Source organism: Macrobrachium nipponense, chromosome 1, assembly GCF_015104395.2.
Source record: "Macrobrachium nipponense isolate FS-2020 chromosome 1, ASM1510439v2, whole genome shotgun sequence".
Taxonomy (NCBI): domain Eukaryota; kingdom Metazoa; phylum Arthropoda; class Malacostraca; order Decapoda; family Palaemonidae; genus Macrobrachium; species Macrobrachium nipponense.
The window spans coordinates 65,117,264-65,138,740 of record NC_087200.1 but is presented as its reverse complement, the minus strand read 5'-3'; the positions used below and the strand labels follow the sequence as shown (position 1 = coordinate 65,138,740).

The window sequence follows — 21,477 nt, the reverse complement described above, 5'->3', positions numbered from 1 at the left end:
CTCAGCATAGCAGATCCTGTTAGTGGTGCTGTGTATCTTTTGTATGGCCTCACTGGCTAAGAGGTACAGAAGGCGTTGACCCCTTGGAAGAAACTAGAAACCATTGGGAGAATCGAGGCAGGAAGGTCTGTGTCACATAACATGGATCATTATGGCATTTAACAGTCAACCTTACATGTTTCAAGACTTCCCAGGACAAGGTGAAAAGTATGTATAATGGACTTTGGGAAGAAGATGGCCAAGAGTCAGGCCTCCAAGGTCATAGCAACAGGCTATCATGAGAACAGTAAGAACAGTAAGGAGTCAACCTTTGTGTGTGTGTGTGCGTTTTTTTTCCTTGTATTTTAAAGTATGGCTAAAATGGAAAAAGAAAGGGTTTCCCTTTTTTGTCTACATAACATGTGTTTTAAACTGTTTAGGTAAAATAAAATAGAAATTGATTGCTTTTTAAAGATTGTGTCATATAATGTATTTGGGCAAAGTGAAAAGGAAAGTGATATATCCAGCAGTGTTACCTGCCATGTTGTGTGTTGCATATGAGAGAAAGCAAAAGGGTTCCCTATATTTTTTATTGCATTTGAATAGTATATTTTGTTATAATTATAGTTGAATAACCTAGCTAATTGCCTTTTGCATCAAGTTTTCAGGTTAAAGAGAGATGATTGTTGTTCATAAGCATATTGAGTGTTCATGCTCAAGTGGTTTTGACAAGGTATAGGGAGTAAGGGTATGAAGTTGCCGTGAACACCCATAGAGTTGTTTACTTGCTCTTATCCAGATTTTTCACTTATCCGACAGAGCCTTAGCTCTGTTAATCAAGGTAATTGAGAGATTACTTTTGATTAATCTATTTTTAGACGCAATGGTCTTCTAAACTGGGACTTCTTACTTTCTTTTAGTGATTTGACCCATCTTGCAAAAATGGTATATAAAAAATCAATTTGGATTTTACAGTTTTGTTTTATTTTACTTTCAGAATCAATTTCATCTCGTAGACAGTCGCTGATTAGCTTAGGAAGGATGAGTATTGGGTCAAATAAAGGTTTGTCAGAGGCACTGTCAGTTTTCCAGCATCGGATGTCCACAGGTTGTGCTGGTATATTAGGTAAGTTTTTCTCTTAACCTTTTCACGTTACTGGCTTTTGAGTAAGTTTGATCTTTACAATGAAGTTTGGTAATTTTTATTGAAATTTGTACACAGTTGACTAAGTTTGATTTGTTTATTTAGATAAATGATACATATTAAAAGGAAAATATCGGAAAAGATCAAACAGGTAAGGTATTTACATTTATTGGACAATGACTTGGATAAATCACATTAGTAAAAAAATCATACAAATGCATGTTGATCGGGGCTTAGGATCAATTGAACGGTTTAAAACTCAAATTCCACATGTGCATAACCCTCACTACTACATACACCTTTATGAAGCATATACTAAGTTATATACACTTTTAAAAGTGAAAGAGTCATTTTGTTCGTTTATCTGGCAATCACTTACTCAGAAATTCTTAGATGTTTGGTTAAATACAGTAAGGTATAATTGCCTGCTTTTATGAACTGTACCTGTATTTCAGAATAGGTAATCACACTTCTGAAAATCATTGTTAATGAGATGAATAAAAGCAGTACCTTATATGAATTTTATTAAAGTGGCTGTTTGATTGTGTGAGCACATGGTCTGAAATTCTATAATTTGTAGTTAAAAGAAGTGCAGTTACTCATATGCATACTTTAGAATTGGAAATCATTGTCATTTGAAACTATAAAGGGGTTCCTTACATGAACAGTTTTTGAAAGTAATTGTACCATGCTAATCTGCTTCATTGTGTGAGCATGTGCAGCAAAATTCCAAAATCTGTGGTTAAAAGAATGCAAGTGCCCATAGATATGTTGTGAGCCAGCTGATCTATTGTTCTAACTACCAGAATCTTCAACCTTGGTCTGTGGATGTAAAGCTAACCGACAGACCCAATCTAGACCTTTATAGGTTACCTCCCTACACTTCTGCAGCAAGTTTCATCTGGGCTAGAGGTTTTTCAAATCATTTTTGGGAATCTCTTCTCCAATCCAAAAGAGAATCTGCAATTAACTTCACCAATGACGGTGGTGCACTTAACTGAACTTTCATGTTGGCCTAGATGGTTTTCCTGCTTCTGCGTCTCTCTAGATAACAAAATACAGTTCTTCGGGTTCCTCAGATATACCAAGAAACGTTATGCTGCTACCATGAAAGGTTACCTGTCACTTTTAGCTTCTATGTTTCATCATAACATTGACAGTAAGGATACTCAAGAAGCTCCTAGATCATTCAAATTAGGACACCCTAATCCTCTTCTAAGAAGATTGAGTTGGAATTCAGATGTGTTATTATTTTTTTGCCACCCTGAAAGCCAAATTACTTCCTGACTTCACCAGTTGGGAATGAAGAGTTAGAGCCCATAAGGTTTATAAGGCTGAGTTAAGCCAATAAAAGGAAGTGCACTTTGTTAACTCTACAGTGTTATGAACCCAAGTAATCCTGTCTAAAAATTCAATTCCTTTCTACCTATTCTGAAGGTAAAGTCACTTGAAGTATAAGCTGTGGCTCTCTTTGAATTTTATAAGGAATTTATCAGTAGGTGATGTTTTTAAATCAGCACAATAGAGATGCAGCTCTGTTGCAGTTCACTATATTGTAAGAAAGTGGAAATGACTTATGAAATTTCCATACCCAATCATTCTCTTATTAAATTCTGGGTAATAGGTCATGGAAAGTAAGAAGATACACATTGTGTGTATAAGCGCATACCCTCTGTTCAGTAGGTATTTTTAAGTTTGTTCTGGCCTGTCCTGACATTGTAAAGGAAATTGTTTGGCACGAGATTACATACTTCCTTGCTGTATTGTAAAGCAAATCTCTTTTCTATAATTTTACCTTTAACCATGGCATTCCCTACAAGGCCCATTACCTCTGATGTCAGTCCTCAAGTAGAGGCAAGGAGCTACCAGCAGGATTTCCTCCTGCAACAGGTAAAATATAAAACCAATCTTGTTTTCTGTGGGTTGGGTTTATCATCCTTTGCTTAGTGCTGCACTATCCCGCCATCCATCATGTGGTAGTCAGCTATATGAATGTTAGGTAAGACTCGGAAATAATACCAGTTTTCATATTGAAATTGGTTATTTCTGTTCTTGCATTCATAGTACCTATCCATCCTGCCCTGTCACAATGTGGTGGTTGAAATAAAACTGAGGAAGAAGACAGCTGCTCTGTCATTGTCTACTGGAGGAAAGGTAAATGGAATTTGAGATAGGCTGGTGAGCCACTTAAAACCTCTATTTCATTTTCACTTTCTCAGCTGCCAATGAGCTGTGGCTTTGACAACATATAGCTATATGTTGCTATAAGTATAGAAATTACCCATTTTAATTAGAAAATCGATATAGGAGGGCTTCTTTTCCTGAACTGAGTTTACCTGAGTAATCGTGAGATGTTTTATTTTCATCATTTATTGCTGACATTAATCTATGCTATTGTCTTGAACGGTGGTGCTGTATGATAATGTAACTGAATGCTATTAATTACAGTATTCTTACTCATGCATTTACAATTGTTGTATTGAATTTTAATTAATGCATCATATTTTTATTGTAACATCAAATAATGCATTTTAAGCAATGTCTGCATACTTGGTTTGAAAGATTTTTTTATTTTCAGATGAGAGTGATTCATGTTTGCTGTCTATATCAGTGGATGATTTTGAAGACTTTTGAGATATACTGACAATTACATCTATGTACATTGTTAAAAAGGTAGAATATTGGGTGAATGACGAACAAGTCAAGGGTTGTGACTCGTGCACAGAATTCTGAATTTCATTGGATTGTGAAATATGAGGCATATATTGCACTTTTGTACATATTGAATTGTTTGATAATGCAATAAAGTTGACTTTTATTGGGATGAGTGTTCAGTAGGATTTACATATGGAACTGATTTACTGGTTGAAAAAAATTACATTTGCATTTCAAGTTTAATGTCTAAATATGTTATCAGGGTAGATTTTTTAAAAAGATTTTAGCTTGAACATATGTGTTATAACTAAATACAGAATATATAAATGCTAATTTTGAAGAAATTCAAGAAATTGCCTTTGCAAGGGAACCAGTCCCGTCGTAAACTATGAAGAAACATAGGATTTCATTAGATAGCTGGGGCTTATGGTAGTAAGCAAATATGAACAATTAATCAGAAATATAGTTGTGAGAATGGGCAAAGAGCATTAGGAAAGCACAAAGGTCATAAAGGAAGACCTGGACTAAAAGAGAATTAGAGCAGAAAGTGAGCAAGACTAGAGAGTACTCATTTCATGTTGAAACCTGTCACAGGTGAATTTAACCTAATACCTCGTATAATAATAATGAAGATTTGCACCAGCCAACTCTTTTCAAGAAGTGACACACCTTGACTCAAAGAATAATAGTTATGGCATAAAGTGACATATTAATCTCTTTCAGTGGGATTACTAAATATGGTGTTTGCTTCTCTTTTATAAATTAAAAATGTAGAGCAAAGTTTTGTAAATATGATCACTTACACCACTTGTGATTTCTATCATAGACAGTTCATATAAAATACTAAACTTTTTATTCTCCTTAGATTTAAGGTAACATTTCAGGTAAAGTTAGTATGAAAGACATCAATAATAAAAGACAGAATCAAGTTTTGTAATGATGTAAAATTTTCATCAGATGTAATTTACAACTAGTGTTGTAAAGTTCTCAGTTTCTGCAGAAAATATTTATAGTTGCAGTAGATGCAACTGAAACCAGATAAAATGCAACCTTTGAAAGTTCATAAAATTTCATGTTTTATCATCTGAAGTTTATGTTTGTTAGCTGTGTATAATGTATATTAATCATATTTTGTGCATGGTATTGTGATCAGGAATATTTTTTGTGCTTTAAAGAGATCAAACAGGTTAGGAAGGGTTTTTGATTTATTGGGATATGGCTTTAATATTTATAACAGGAATGAAGGTTATCATATACTACAGCAATTTTAAGTCAAGAACCCCATTCTGCAATCCTTACAGTTTTTGCCCCTTTCAGTTAGAAAAGATATTTTAAGATTTCAATGACTTTCTCTTCCTATACAAATTGTTGTACAGCACATGGATGAAATTAATATAGGCCATTGTATAGAACTTCAGACAAACAGATATCTGCGGAGTTGGGCTGTTACTGTGTTTTCTATTATCATGGGGAAAAATGCAATTACATAGTGAGTTTTGATATTTTTCAGCGAAAGTCATTGTAATTCCGTATAGTAAACAAAATATTTGTCATACTCTCCCATTTTTGAGGATGGTGAGAAATCCCTCATAGCTGTTTTGGCACAATATAGTATACACACTTTGGAGTGGAATCTAAACTTTATTACAGTATTAGTAAAGATGAATCCTTTGGGTTAGCCTTGTGAAAGTTAAAATAAAATTAGCTCAGTGGTATGGTTGAACTACTTTATAATGACAGAAACAATGAAAATTATTTCATAATTTTAGATTTAGTTTTCCAATTTCTAACATTTATAGCAGCCAGTTCCATATATTTGCAGAAGTGTAGTTACACCATTGAAAATAAAATATATCTGACACAATAGCTTGCAATTGGGGTTTTATACCGAGCTAATGCTGGACCAAAAATTTACTTATTAAATAATGTACAGTATACTCCAGGGTCGATATCTTTCTTATGTTTACTGCTTCCATATTAATGTATTAGCGCCTCAGCGGCGTGTTTGGTATGGTATTAGCGTTCCACCTCAGTGGTCGCGGGTTCGATTCTCGGCCATTCCATTGAGGTGTGAGAGATGTGTATTTCCGGTGATAGAAGTTCACTCTCGACGTGGTTCGGAAGTCACGTAAAGCCGTTGGTCCCGTTGCTGAATAACCACTGGTTCCATGCAACGTAAAAGCACCATGCAAACAAAACAAACAAACATATTAATGTATTCTTAGTTACCTTTTAGTATGATGCTCTTTACATGTACATTAGTCTTTTGTATATGTTTTCTTTTTTTAATAAAATGTTGTTAACATAGGGAGTTTCTATAGCAGATAAATTAAAAATTTGCTTTAATGTAGTAGTTGGAAATGTCTGTTGCTTTTGAAATAAAAATTTATTTTGGACTATATTTTCTTTTTGTTTGTGCTTGGCTTCACTGCCCATTAGGTTCACAGTATACATACCACGAAAGAGTCAACAGAAGAAGAAAAATTAAGATTATAGGAAAGGTTTTGAGAAATAATAGTATGAGTACTAAGGGTGTATTGGTGGAAGGAGAGCTTAATTGGTAAATAGGAACAGTTGGATTTTTTGGGATTTGATGGGAGTTACACCTTTGGATAGAGAGATATTCAGGAGTACACTTATGACAATTCTGGCATTCTCATGAATTAAAGGTGATAAACAATGTTTAAGAGGTTGATAGAGAAATTGGTAATTTACAGGAGCAGAGAAACTTAAAGATTGATTTTACTGGGTTGGTAGGTCATTGCAGTCAAGATCAATGAAAAGTTGAAGTATGAAACTTGGCAGTCAAGGCTTATGCAGTTGAAGCAGACAAGGGATGCTCAAGATAATGTAAAGTGCTGTGAGTTGAGTTAATAGTGAGAGAAAGAATTAATGGAAGACAAAAAAGTAAAAACATGGAAGGTGAACAAATGACAGAAAATCAGAATAAGAGTGGAAGCTATGAACTGTTGAGTAGATTCAGCAAAAATGTATGGTGTGAAAAAAGGGCAAGATTTACATAAAATATTTCAGTGATAAAGAAACCTGGGTCTTCTCAGAGCTCACTTTCACCACCCCATACGTGACAACATAAGTGTCACCCTTAACATCAACAGGTGGTGAAAGTGAGTGGTTACAGTAAATGCAGGGGTAATAAGGGATACAAGATAATCAACGGGTGCACAGAATGCCTCTTTATTACCATGCCTGCTTTTATACCTAAGGGTTATGGATATACATATATAGATTTGTATACTTTATATAGGTATATATAGATAGATATATCATTTGATAAGCTTTTAGTTAAGAAAAAAAATCCATTGCAACCAACTCTTAAGAGGAAATTATATTTTATAATAAAATTACACATTAGTATAATTTAAGGTAGAAATTTTTACCAAAATGTTCCCTAACAATAAAGGCTGTGTATGATATGAGATATCTTATGCCACAACATACTGGTCATAGATCCTTCATACTAACAGAGTAAAGTATTTGAAAGTAAATGTCAGCCTTTAATAAGGTATTTACAAAATTGATACTCTTGCATGTAAATTCCTGTCAGAATTTGAGAAATCTTGATTGGAATTAAACATTTTGATTTGCCATACTGTCTTTAACACTAAATTAATTTAGAAATGTCTTGAAAAGCTGAGAATGGTAGCCTTTATATAGTAGTTTTTTAACAAAGAGTTGGCAGTTGAGTATCATGTCAGCTTTCTACATTCAAAATTAACATGCTAGAGATCTTACTACTGTGAATAGTATAGTTCAGGGAGTCCCTGGGTTACATCAGGTCCAGGATACATCATCCTGGACTTAGAGTGCTTGTTTCATGGCGCTGTTAGCTGCAATTTTTCAGCCATTAGTGGATTTACGGCACTGTAACCTGGACTTACAGTGCTGTAAACGCTATTTATTCCCATTATAATTAAGGTGATTTGGGAACGGGTTCCCCGCTGTAACTTTGGGACTGCCTGTAGATGAAAATTGTATCATTGTTTATCATCAGATTTTAGTATTGGTGTTTTTTAGTCCAATACAGTATGAGCATTTAAACTTCATTTATTAGGGTCCTATAATTTAAATATATATATATATCTATATATATATAGATATATATATATATATCTATATTATATATACATACTGGCGGTCCCACCCCGGAGGGTTAACGACGGGGGTTCCGTTCTTAAGACGCGTCGTAACCCGAAAATCATCGTAAGCCGGAACGACGTTCTTGAAAACATGTCCACAGGGAAAATTTCACTACTAATTTGCAATTTTTCTTAGGGCCGTATCTCTAAAATTATCACTAATTTACTTTTTTTCATGTGCAACACTGTGTGTTCACAAATTACTGTATATTTTCATTAAAATACAAGAGAGGGAGAGAGAGAGAAATAACTCCTTAGGTTTCAATAGATTGAAATGAACGTCTGTAGGCAACTTTTTCCCCCTCCCATAAATACATATATTTCTCCAGAGAAGAGAGAAAGAGAGGACTGTGCAATTATGTTTGTCTGTCTATCAATTCTTTTGCTGAGAGCGAGAGAGATAAAAGGAAGAAATAGAAACACCAAATGTATGACAAGTATCTTGTGGAGAGAGAAAGAGAGAGAGTTGTCCTTACAGTATTTAAAAGAGAGAAATGGAATGATTATTGTATTTAAAATACTCAGATATGAATTTTGTACTTATAGTATTATTATTGGAAAATATTAATGATAAACTTATTACATACACGTCCATGAAAATGATCTCATCTCAGTAAGAGAGAGAGAGAGAGATTACATAAAACCATTAAATTCGTTGACCATTGTATGGTATTGTTAAGCTTGAGTGTCACTCGAGTTGAGGTGGGGAAATTGATACAGAAAAAGACAAAGGGAAGAATTTTCTTTTGAAATTAGTTATCGTATTATTACTACTTCTATTATATTATTATTATTATTATTATTATTATTTGAAAATATAATAAACACGTGCATCTACCATAAAAATTCTCTCATCTCAGTAAGAAAGAGGAATTATCCTTACAAGTGAAATGGAAAGGTCATTTTCATCTCTTTAAAATACGACCATTATGAATTTTGTAATTAAAGTTTTATTATTATTATTATTATTAAATAACTGAAATTATCAATAAACATTTTACATACTAGTACCATAAAAATTCTTTCATTTCGGTAAAAAAGAGAGAGAGAGAGTGTTTATCTCTCTCTGTTTATAACGCTTCCAGCGAAAGAGAGGGACGGAGTTACCACTATGTATGACACATTATTATCTTGTGTGGCAAAAGAGAGAGAGAGAGAGTTAACCTTAATTAAAAGTGACATGGATAGATTAGTACGTATTGTATTTCTTTAAAATACTATCACATATGAATTTTGTAATTACAGTTATTATTATTATTATTATTATTTGAAAGTATTAAAAACAAATAGTACAAGTACATAAAAAATCTTGAGTCTCAGTAAATGAGAGAGAGAGAGAGAGAGAGAGGGGGGGGAAAATGTCAGGACCACGTGATTGCAACACTGCAGCTCTTCCCCCGCATGGCTGTCACAGAACTTGATATATAGCTGACAGTTTTAGTACCTGCATCTCGAGAAAAGGTTACTGGAAGTTACTTCAAGAAGACTGGGATTTCCTTCATTCTTCCATAATTTTTTAAATATAAGCTAAAATCTTACTAATTCACCTTGGTATTTTCTTTAATGAATTGATATTATTGCTGTATAAATTAATATTAATATTTGAAAATAGTAAATCATTTATTTATCATACTAAAAAACATACATCTTTGTAGTATAGAGAGAGAGAGAATTATAGTGATTATTTTTGTTGGAAAATACCAAGAGAGAGAGAGAGAAACTGTGCTAAACTATAAAGGATTCTTATCTTATCATAGTAGTATGTGTTTTTTAAAAGCGTCGTAAACTCGGAGCGTCGGAAGTGTCAGCGTCGTAACCTCGGAACAAGCGTCGTAACCCAGGGCGGATTTTCAATGAATATTTAAGAAAAAGCGTCGTAAGCCGGACCCGTCGTAGCCCGGGGACCGCCTATATATATATATATATATATATATATAGATATATATATATATATATTATATATATATATATATATATATATATATACATATATATATATATACATTGACTGAAGGAAACAGGCCAATCTACATAGTTTTTTATTCCGTTTCGTAATAACATTTATTACATCTTCTGGGAATCTGTCAATTAATAAAATAATATATAAAACAATCTTAAATTTACTAAAAATTAAAAAAATTGTAAAAAAGACTAAAATTTACTAAAATATACAATTACAGAAAATTATTATTTAAAAGCTGGAACCGCCAACCAACCTTAAGTTAATAGAGAGAAAGACTGAATGATAGGAGACAACAAAAAAGGAGACACGTTAACTAAGGTACAGTTGGATGGAGGAGGTTTGGGTATTCAACTGGGGAACCAGCTGTTTAATGGGTAATGACTCTAAAAGGGTGGTAATTCTTGGGGGTTTGGGTGTTTGCCCTATAATGCATAAATCGTCTCTTCGATGTGTGTTTTGTAGATTTTTGCATGGTTCCTGATATTTGAATGTTCAGGGTTGGAGAGCCTACTTCCTGTTCGGAAACGTATTCCACGATGAGAATCGATTCTGACCTTCAGTAACCTCTTCGTAGATCCCATACGCTAAGAAAGAGTCAATATCAGAGTTTCTTAGCATATGTTAATTCCCAACATGACAATATTAAGTTTACGGTCGAAAGAGAGGAAAATAGTCAACTGGCTTATTTAGATGTACTCGTTACACGAGAGAATGGTTCTTTTAACACTTCTGTTTTTAGGAAGAAAACTTTTACAGGTCTAGGATCTAATTATTACAGCTCATGTTTTTATAATTTTAAGCTTAATTCATTGTCAACTCTTATACATAGGGCATTTTTTATTACATCAAACTGGCTTTCCTTCAATCAGGAAATAAATTACCTATTGGGATATTTTAAAAATAATTGCTTCCCTCAAAAGCTATTTTATAAGAGACTTCGGAGTTTTCTTAAATAGCAGTTTTTTAACAATACGAAAACATTTATCACGGTACCAAAGTTAGCCACTAATGCAAAATTTCCATTTTTACATGATGACTCCTTCAGAAAAAGGTTTACCCAGATTATGGAAAAACATTATGGTGCAGTCAGTATTAAACTAATACCAAAAAATCCATTAACAATTGAGTCTTTCTTTAAATATAAAGATCGACTGAGTCCCTTCTTGACCTCAAATGTAGTATATAAAATATACTTGCCCAAAAGTGTAACTCTGGGACTTTTACGTTGGGATCTACGAAGAGGTTACTGAAGGTCAGAATCGATTCTCATTCGTGGAATAAGTTTCCGAACAGGAAGTAGGCTCTCCAACCCTGAACATTCAAATATCAGGAACCATGCAAAAATCTGCAAAACACAAATTGAAAGAGACGATTTATGCATTATAGGGCAAACACCAAACCCCCAAGAATTACCCATTTTAGAGTCATTACTCATTAAACAGCTGGTTCCCCAGTTGAATACCCAAACCTCCTCCATCAAACTGTACCTTAGTTAACGTATCTCCTTTTTTGTTGTCTCCTATCATTCAGTCTTTCTCTCTCTTAACTTAAGGTTGGTTGGCGGTTCCAGCTTTTTAAATAATAATTTTCTGTAATTGTATTATTTTAGTAAATTTTAGTCTTTTTACAATTTTTTTTAATTTTTAGTAAATTTAAGATTGTTTTATAATATTATTTTAATTAATTGACAGATTCCCAGATGTAATAAATGTTATTACGAAACGTTGGAATAAAAAAACTATGTAGATTGGCCTGTTTCTTCAGGCAACGCCTGATTTGATATATATACATATATATATATATAATATATATATATATATCTATATATATTATATATATATATATATATATGTGTGTGTGTGTGTGTGTGTGTATTTATTTTTTTTCCCCCTCTTCTTCTCAGGATTAATCCCTGAGAACCAGCCCGAGAAGAGTCTACTTGAGACTCAGAGGCCTGGAAAAACTAAGCCATATTAATAATAACTATAATAGTACTCGAAACTAAAAGGACTCCAGGATATGTAGAACAAGTCAACAGCCATATATATATACATGGTGAAAGCACCGCTTCTTGTCTACAGAGTGAACATCAAATAGGATATCAGCGCCTCAGTGGCATGGTTGGTATGGTCGTTGCCTCTCACCTCGGTGGCCGCGAGTTCGATTCTCGGACATTCCATTGTGGAGTCAGAGATGTGTATTTCCGGCATAGAAGTTCAGCCTCGACGTGGTTCGGAAGTCACGTAAAGCCGTTGGTCCCATTGCTGAATAACCACTGGTTCCATGCAACGTAAAACCACCATACAAACAAACAAACAAATAGGATATCCCTATTAGTCAAAGGCAACTGATCATCAATGAATCAAAGTGAGACCACATGTAAGGTTTTCATCCACATGTTTAATTGTTAAAAATTTTGATTCATGGAAATGTAGACACTGTGTAAGTTAGAAATATTTGGACCGTAATTATTACCCACTGGAAAAAAAAAATTTTTGTGTCCTGTTATTGAAATGAAAAAAGATTATTACTCATGCAGAACAACATATCAACGGATATTATTTTTTTATTGTTAACTTTCTCATGGTTGTAGTCTATAACTGCATCTAATTAAAGTATTTATTGTAAAGAGCTACCTACACATCAGATAAGATCTATTGGCAGTGTAGGATATTAATAATTAAAGTCAAATGTTGCTAACATAGATTTATTGGGATATTCAGGGTTTTCATCACAAGTCCCCCTCATTATGGGACCACCTTGACGTGGTGAGGGGCTCTCAAACCTCAGGAATTTCTTCCCAGGTTCGAACCCAAGAGTCCCATATGACATTATATATTTTTGAGTTAACTTCTGTGGACTTTAACATTTTTGCCAAAATTTTTGGAAACAAATAAATGAGAAAACACATGGCTTAACGTGGAGTTAAATCCGAAGCTAAATAGTGAGAACTGTGGTAGATTCATCATCTACCCGACAATGTTCTGACCTGTTTTCCAGGCGGAACTATTCTGTGGAGCTGGACCACGGATTCTAGGCGGGGCCTGGTTCTAGGAATAGAACTCTTGGCAATCTATCCAGTTTGCCCATAATGTGATTAGGATAGGTATAATTGTATTATCCTAATACTCTTAGTCTTAGCAGGTGGGTTCTGCTTACACTTGGGCCATACTAATCATGTTATGCCATCCCCTTTTGGGGTAGGGTAGGGATGCGGACATTTGGGAGTCCTTTCTCACTTGTGCCATTGGCGGAAGATTTAACTTTGCGCAGAGCCAATGATATCTTTTCAAGATTTTTTTTTCTCATATCAAATTTATGAATACTGAAATAAATTATTTGAGTACCCCTGGGCCCCATGATGGAAAAACTCTGGCACAGTTGATGACTATTGGCACGTCACTCCCGAATTTCCTTGGTACTGCCTCAAGTAGTGAAAGTACTATAAATGATACAAAGGAATACCCTGTTCCAATTAAAGCAGCAGAGTCAGAAAACCAAATAGGGTGCATAAATAAAAAAGAAAAAAATAAATTGGTAAACTCCAATATCGTAACAATGGAACCATATATGATGAACAATAATTCTGTATTAGAGACAAATGATCCTCCCAATAATACAGAAAATATAAAAATCATAATAACAAGCAACATACATAAAACAAGGACCAAAAAGAAACAAAAATTACCGACTTAATCCCACATCGGTACATTTTGATGACCTCTTTGGACCAGATAACTAGTCAAGATTTCTAGTCCTCAAAGCTGACAACAAAATCTCGGCAGCGATACTAGAAAACAAATTAATTAACATATCCAACACAAGACATGAAATGCAGACACATCAAGGACAATGGCTGGGTTATCCAAGTAACCAATAAAAAGCAGTCCACTGCCTTTTTAGGTATAACAGAAATAAATAATATAAAAGTAACAATTACAAGCCACGAAACATTGAATTATGTACAGGGTACAGTCATCCTACCCAATAGTGAGCAGGAGCTTCCTTCAAAACAACTACTGCTAGACTCCTTAAAATTGAGATATAACAATATTCACGATTTAGAAATATACTCGATTTCAAGTAGGAAAGACAAAAATAAAAATATCAACATTGCCAAAATAAATTTTACAGGCCAAGACCTACCATTTAAAATAAAAATTCTTGGACAAAATAGAGAAGTTCGTCCTTTCGTTCCAAAACCACTATAATGTACACAGTGCTCAAGGTATGGACACACAAAAAATGCCGTAATAAGGCAGTGTGTGCAGTCCGCATCAGCTAGCCATACCACTAATTGGAACTGTAATCAACCAAAATGTATTAATTTGGGACTAGCCCATCACGCGAAATCTAAAGAATGCTCATTTTACCAACACAACACAGAAATTCAGTTGTTAATAAATAGGACAGGAATGTCAGTCATGGAAGCCAGACTTGAGCTAAAAAAAAAGAGGAGTTAATAATCCATCCAAAACCCCCACCTTTTCAAATGTGACTAAAAATTAAGACATCAAGCAGCACAATAAGAAACAAAATAATATAAACATAGAAACTAAATTCCATACCAATAATACTGAAGCCCAAAATAAAAGTGATATTATAACAACCAATACCACTACTAACAGATGATTCAGTTATTCATGGAAAAGAACTTCCAATGGAAGAGGAGTTAAATGATAATAATAATCGAACTGACAAAAAGAAAAGAATACTGGAACGAACCCCATCTAAGGGAAAAAAGTAAATATTGAAAATTACAATCAACCCAAAGAAATTCCAACTACACCAGGAGAACATTTAAAAAAAGATATTATACTAACTTCATCACACGTGGAGATACACAATTACCCTCAATCTCAATCAAACAGCCAACATCTGGACAGTAAAGAAATAATTAATCACCCTTTACAATTCCCATCAAATAATACTAATGAAAATCATACCTAAACCAAACCAAACCAAATTGTAACTATCACCCCCCAACCATCCACAAGACCCAAATATTCCATTGACAACAACAAAACAAATAACCCCTCAAACCAACAGTCCTTATCACCTCAGAAAAGGGCCAATATAATTACAAAACCAGAAATTTCTAAAGCTAGATCAAATACTTCTGAACCATTTATTAACATTACCAAACATGGTTCGTCTTGTGGTTGTAATGAGTGCTTTGTAAGTACATATAACCAACTGACTACCAAGTCAGAGGACACAGTACGAAATTGTGTAGACAATTTTACTAAATTCAGGAGGTGCCCTTTAACACACCAACATGAGACCGAATTATGTTCTGAATCCTTAAAATACAAAAAGGAAATTATAAAATAAAAAATAGACTTATTAATATTCAATTATGAAAAACAAACAACTGCAGAATATAATAACCAACATACAAATACAACGATTAAAAAACCACAAATAAATACAAATGCATATAAATTACGATGCAAAGTAAAATCGGCAATCAATTTACAGAATTTAACACCAATTCCTCCTAATAATGGAATGTAAAATTATTCAATGGAATATAAATGGCCTTATCTTAAACTGACTACGTCTGGGTGAATTACAAAGAAGCATACAAGACCACAACCCAATGTGCAGATGTCTACAACATATAGGAAGTAACCCTACAAATATCCAACAATTAAAATTGCATGTTATTCACCAACTGACGGTGGAAAATTAGGCACAGCTATATACGTTCATAATAGCATAACATATGAACCTTTCGACATGCTATCTATGCCATATCAAATAACATTATTAAACTATATATGCCTGACAAAAGTAAAATCACCATTTGTAATTTATATAACCAACCAAATTTCAATGCAAATTTTAGTGATTTTTCTGAACTTATTAGCAAAAGTATACAGGAACCCTTACTTAGAGTAGGAGATTTTAATGCACATAATCCATTATGGGATGCTAATAACCCCACTGACATCCGGAATCAACATAGAAAAAAACTATAGTGAAACACAACCTGTGATGTCTCAATGAAAGTGAAGTTCCAACATATTTTTCAAATACACACCTAACCTTTCCCTCAATTGACATTTCATTATGTTCAAATGATGTAGCCGAGAAATTTGAATGGAATGTCCTAGAGTCATACACAATTGACCATTTCCCAATCATTCTGGACTACTTAAATAATATCAAAATATTGCCACCTGCAAGATATAATATCCAAAAAGTTAACTGGAATACATATTTCCTATACACTCGAAACATACCACCAATCCCACATAATGAAGATCACAATACTACATGTGAATCCTTCTCAAACGTCATATAAAGGCTGCAGATAAAAGTATTCCAAAAACCAAATCACATTCCACAAAATCCCCTGTCCCATGGTGGAATCCAACCTTGACAACCTTAAGTAAAATAAAACATATATTGAGTCGCAATCTTAGACTCAAAACTCGCCTTAAATCACTCAACAGAATGATAGAAATTCACTCTCGACGTGGTTCGGAAGTCACGTAAAGCCGTTGGTCCCGTTGCTTGAATAACCACTGGTTCCATGCAACGTAAAAACACCATACAAACAAACTCAACAGAATGTCCTATAATATAAACATATTAAGCAAAATAGTTATAACAAACATAACAATTAACCACATTAAACCACTATATAACAAATATACAGCCAAATTTAGAAACATAGTAATAGCTGAAAAAATCGCATCATGGAAAGAATATGCCTCAAACATATTTTCAAACACATCCACAAGGGATATCTGGCAAAAGATAAGGAAAATCAATGGAAAACATATAAGACCTCCAAGAAGTGCAATACATTTAAATGGAAAAATATACTATGATACTTATGAAATATCAAATATAATTGGAAAGCATTTTGAAAACATCAGTGCTTACTCTAGCCTAGATATACATTTTCAAAATATCAAAAACAAAAAGAAAATATAATACTCAATTTTGAAACTCTTGAAGACCTGGAATATTATTATATTTTCAACATGGATGAACTAGATAATGCCATCAACTCATGTCATCCCTCCGCACCAGGATATGATAAAGTATAATTTGAAATGATAGAAAAATTAGCTCATATTTATTAAAATTTTATAACAGTATCTGGCTAAAATGTGTCTTTCCTGATAAATGGAAACATGCCATAATAATTCCAATAAATAAACCAGGAAAGGATGCAAGTAATCCATCCAATTATAGACCGATATCCCTAAGAAGTTGCCTATGCAAAATCTTAGAAAAAATGGTTAATGCATGATTAACGTATGTAATAACCAAAGAATCCATTTTAACACCAACACAATCTGGTTCAATAGCTGGCAGATCAACCCTAGATCCCTTAACACATTTAGAAGATCATATCAAAAAGGGCTTTGAACAAAAAAAAATTAACAGTAGCTATATTTTTTCATATAGAAAAAGCATACGACACGACATGGAAACATAACATCGTGCAAAAACTCCACTCCAAAGGACTAAGATGCCGAGGCCACTTACCAATATTTATTAAGAACTTTTTAACAAACAGAACTTTTCAAGTAAGAGTAGAAAATTCCTGCTCAGTAACCTATAAACTGGAAGAAGGAATCCCTCAAGGTAGTGTCTTGAGCTGTATATTGTTTGCTTTAGCAATCAATGACAGTACTATAAATTTACCAAGTGGTGTAAAAAAGTTTATGTTGATGACTTTATTATTTACTATACGAGTAGTAATTTGAGACATGCTCATAGAGTTCTCAGTATTACCATTTCAAATAAATGTAGTTGGACAAATTCAGTTGGATTTAAATTTTCAACTGATAAAACAAAAGCAATCATCTTCTACAAAGACAAAAGATGGCTGAAGAACCAAACAATCAAACTTCACCTTTATAGCACTGAAATACAATTTTGTACAAAAATCAAATATCTAGGAGTGATATTTGATCAACATTTAAATTGGAAAGAGCACATCAAATATATTAAAGCCAAGGGCATCAAAGCCCTTGCAATATTGCAAAAGTTATCACACACTAATTGGGGAGCAGAGGGAGACATTTTATTAATGTTATATAAGGCAACAGTCTTATCCATAATAGAATACTGTTGTCCAATATATTCATCCGCCTCAGAATCTGCATTAAAAACTCTCGATGTAGTGCACCATGAAGGCGTACGATTGTGCACAGGAGCATTCCGATCGTCCCCAACAAGCTCGCTTCTGGTAGAGGCAGGTGTGTTGCCCTTGAAACATCACCGTAATTTGATAACAATACGAAGAGGTCTTTCACTGCAAGCGGGATCGTCTCCTGCGGCTGACTGCTTTCAAAACTGTAATCCAGTAACAGAAGTTAATAGTACTAGCTCTCTCCCAAATAGAGCTAAATACATAATGAACTTGCATAATATAGATCCAAATTTTCACCCACCTATGGAATTGCCATCACCTTGGATTCTAAAACGAATAAAGATATGTACCTCCCTGCCTTACCTACTTAAAAAGCAAATGACAAGTACAGAAATGTACCGCCAACATGCTTTGGAGCACATTAGAAGAAAAGGAAACAAATTCATGGTATATACAGACGGCTCCAAAAATAATGTTGGAGTAGGAGCATCTGCATATTCGAAAAATATGTTAATCAAAAGAAGCCTACCTTTAAATCATCAATAAGCGCCTCAGTGGCGTGGTTGGTTTGGTGTTTGCTTCTCACCTCGGTGGTCGCGGGTTCGATTCCCGGCCATTCCATTGAGGAGTGAGAGATGTGTATTTCTGGTGATAGAATTTCGCTCTCGACGTGGCTCGGAAGTCACGTAAAGCCGTTGGTCCCGTTGCTGAATAACCACTGGTTCCATGCAACGTAAAAATACCATACAAAAAAAAATATATATATATATATATCATCAATATTTACTGCTGAATTCACAGCCTTACAGATGGCTCTTGATATGATATCTGGGGCAAAAGCAAGAGTCTCTGTTATTTTCAGTGACTCGCGTAGCGCTATAGATGCTGTAAGACAGTATAAATCAGTAAACCAAATAGTGCAGGAAATACAAATAAAAATTCACCAACTCCTCCAATCAGGATTATCAATAGAAATATGTTGGATCCCAGCACACGTGCGAATAAAAGGAAATTAAAATGCAGACTCAGCTCCCAAACTAGCCTGCACTAGCCCTCTAACAATTACACATGCCTCAGTGTCAGACTGGATAAAATCTGTTAAACCATTGATTTACCAGGATTGGAAAAGAGAATGGGCCTCAGTGGCAACCACAAATAAACTTAAAAACATAAAAACTGAAGTGTATGCATGGAGGACATCTCACAAAAAGAAAGATCAAAAGAGGTGATCCTAACAAGGCTCCGTATGGGACACACAAAATTCTCGCATGGTCACTTGATGTCAACACCACATGCTGACCCAATAAAGTGTAATAGATGTCAAACACCCATGACAGTGCAGCATTTACTTATTGAGTGGCCAAACTGAACTCAGCAAAGATCAATTTATCTACGGAATTCAAAAATGAAAAGTATTCTTGCTGAAAGCAAAGATTTTTCAGTTAATAACATTTTTTTTTTTAAATAAGACAGGTTTCTTAAATAAAGTCTAATTTTTTTTCTTCTCGGGATTAATCCCTGAGAACAGCCCTAAAAGAGTCTACTTGAGATTCAGAAGTCAGGTAAAACTAAGCCCTATTATTAATAATCATCACAGGTAAAGGTGGTATGTAGAAAATTTGTATTACAGTATATACAATTCCACTGTTAGGGTAATCATAAGTATTTAATCATATAGTTTATTTGAAACTAAAATTACTGGTCTGACTCCCCCTGAAAAATCACTGGCTCTTTATCATGATCAGTTACTGCTGCAGTGTGGGGTCTGCAGTGGAAGATGTGTGCTTTTCCCACGCGAATAGGTTTCATCTACTGAAACAATAGTAACATAAAATGAAATTTTTACTAATACAACTAAAGAAGCTGGAAATAAACCTAAATGTAGTTAGAGTTTTCATGAAACTTAAATATGATATAAATAAAAGGCTTAGTATAGCATATTTTGAAGTTCATTAGTTTTAGTTCTTTGGAACAGTTTTATTTTAATCGCTGTGATAATTGGATGTAAAAGCACATTAGGTGACACTTGAGTTTTATTTTTTTTATTACCTCTAGGGGGTTAGTGCCATCAGTGCACCTAACATGGTGCACTGCAGGCATTACCTATGGGTATTTGCAGTGTCCCTTCAGCTTCTAGACCCGTTGCTGAATAACCACTGGTTCCATGCAACGTAAAAACACCATGCAAACAAACAAACAAAAACAAGCAAATTTCGGCTTCTAACTGCAGCTTCTTTTATCCCCTAAGGTAATGTATTCATTCTGTTCACAATCTCTTTTTTTCATCTGCCTTTCCACCATCTCTAACAATTTTTTCATCGCGCAACTGAGGGTTTCCTTCCTGCCACTCACCTTTCAGATCTTTTTACTGTTAGTTTCCCTTTCAGCGCTGAACGAGCTCATATGTCCCGGCGCTTGGCCAAATCAAGAAACATAATAAGCTATTTAAGATTACCAGCAATAACATGACTAATAAGAAATTCATCCTTAAATTTACTATTAGTACCAGTTTCACAATAATATTGGTCAAAGATATTATTACTTAATTACAGAAAAAACAGATCCAAGCTTGACCGCTTTTATTTCCATTTCATAAGGAAACAGTTTAATCAAAGTTCTCTGTAATTAGATCTGCTTGGTTATAGACAATAATAGTATCGAACATAATGAATGGATTGAAGAGTTGCATCGTTGGGAACAGTGGCGTACTAAATGTGGGGTGGGGGGGACTTTCCGCCCCGAGTTACATCTTGAGGGGGGGGGGGGGTGATGTTCATAAAGGCTCATAATTCCTCCGTTTGATTTTCCATTATTATTATTATTATTATTATTATTATTATTATTATTATTATTATTATTATTCATTGATTTTCTGAGGCAGAAATTAATTGCCCGTTTTCTTTATACCAAAGTGGAAATTATGCGTCTCAGAAGCAGGCCGTTAAAATCACGACTGAAAAAGCAAACACTTGGACGCTCTTACAGTTTCTCAAGTTCGTTGTCGAATGGGGTTTTGAGAATCCTTGCCAAATTTATCTCTGTGCATGAGACTTTTTAACAATTTGTGTACTCAGTAGCAATTCATGCGAAAGAAAGAAGTTTCTCTAAGCTAAAGCTTATAAAAAATTGTCTTCGATTAACAATAAATCAAGCAAGATTTAACAGTTCTTGGTGTAATTTCTATAGAAAGTGAATATGTCAAGAATATTAATTTTGATGATGTAATCGACAAGTTTGGTGCTGCTAGGCACGTAGAATGAGAGTGTTTTATTTGTCGTATTTAGTAAATCAGGGGAGAATATTTAGCTTCATTGCAAGATGCTTTTTCTACATTGATATCTACTGTTGCAAAACAAAATTTTAGTTACGACTATGGTTTTATCTAGCCTACAATAGGCATATATTACAAGTGGCTAAGAATGAAATGTCAATGTACCATTATTGTTTAAGTATTACACGA

At 34.1% G+C, this 21,477-nt stretch overlaps 1 protein-coding gene across 2 annotated transcripts in view; it reads left to right on the top strand.

The window, feature by feature from the left end:
- LOC135219371 (uncharacterized) overlaps positions 1–6,177 on the top strand; it is a 217,926-nt gene extending 211,749 nt beyond the window's left edge. For both annotated transcript variants that reach the window (XM_064256087.1, XM_064256086.1), the window contains exons 17-18: positions 977–1,105; positions 3,702–6,177. In XM_064256087.1, coding sequence (XP_064112157.1) covers positions 977–1,105; positions 3,702–3,757 — 185 coding nt within the window. In that variant the 3' untranslated portion in view covers positions 3,758–6,177. The remainder of the gene's footprint in view (positions 1–976; positions 1,106–3,701) is intronic.
- Positions 6,178–21,477: the final 15,300 nt, after the last annotated feature.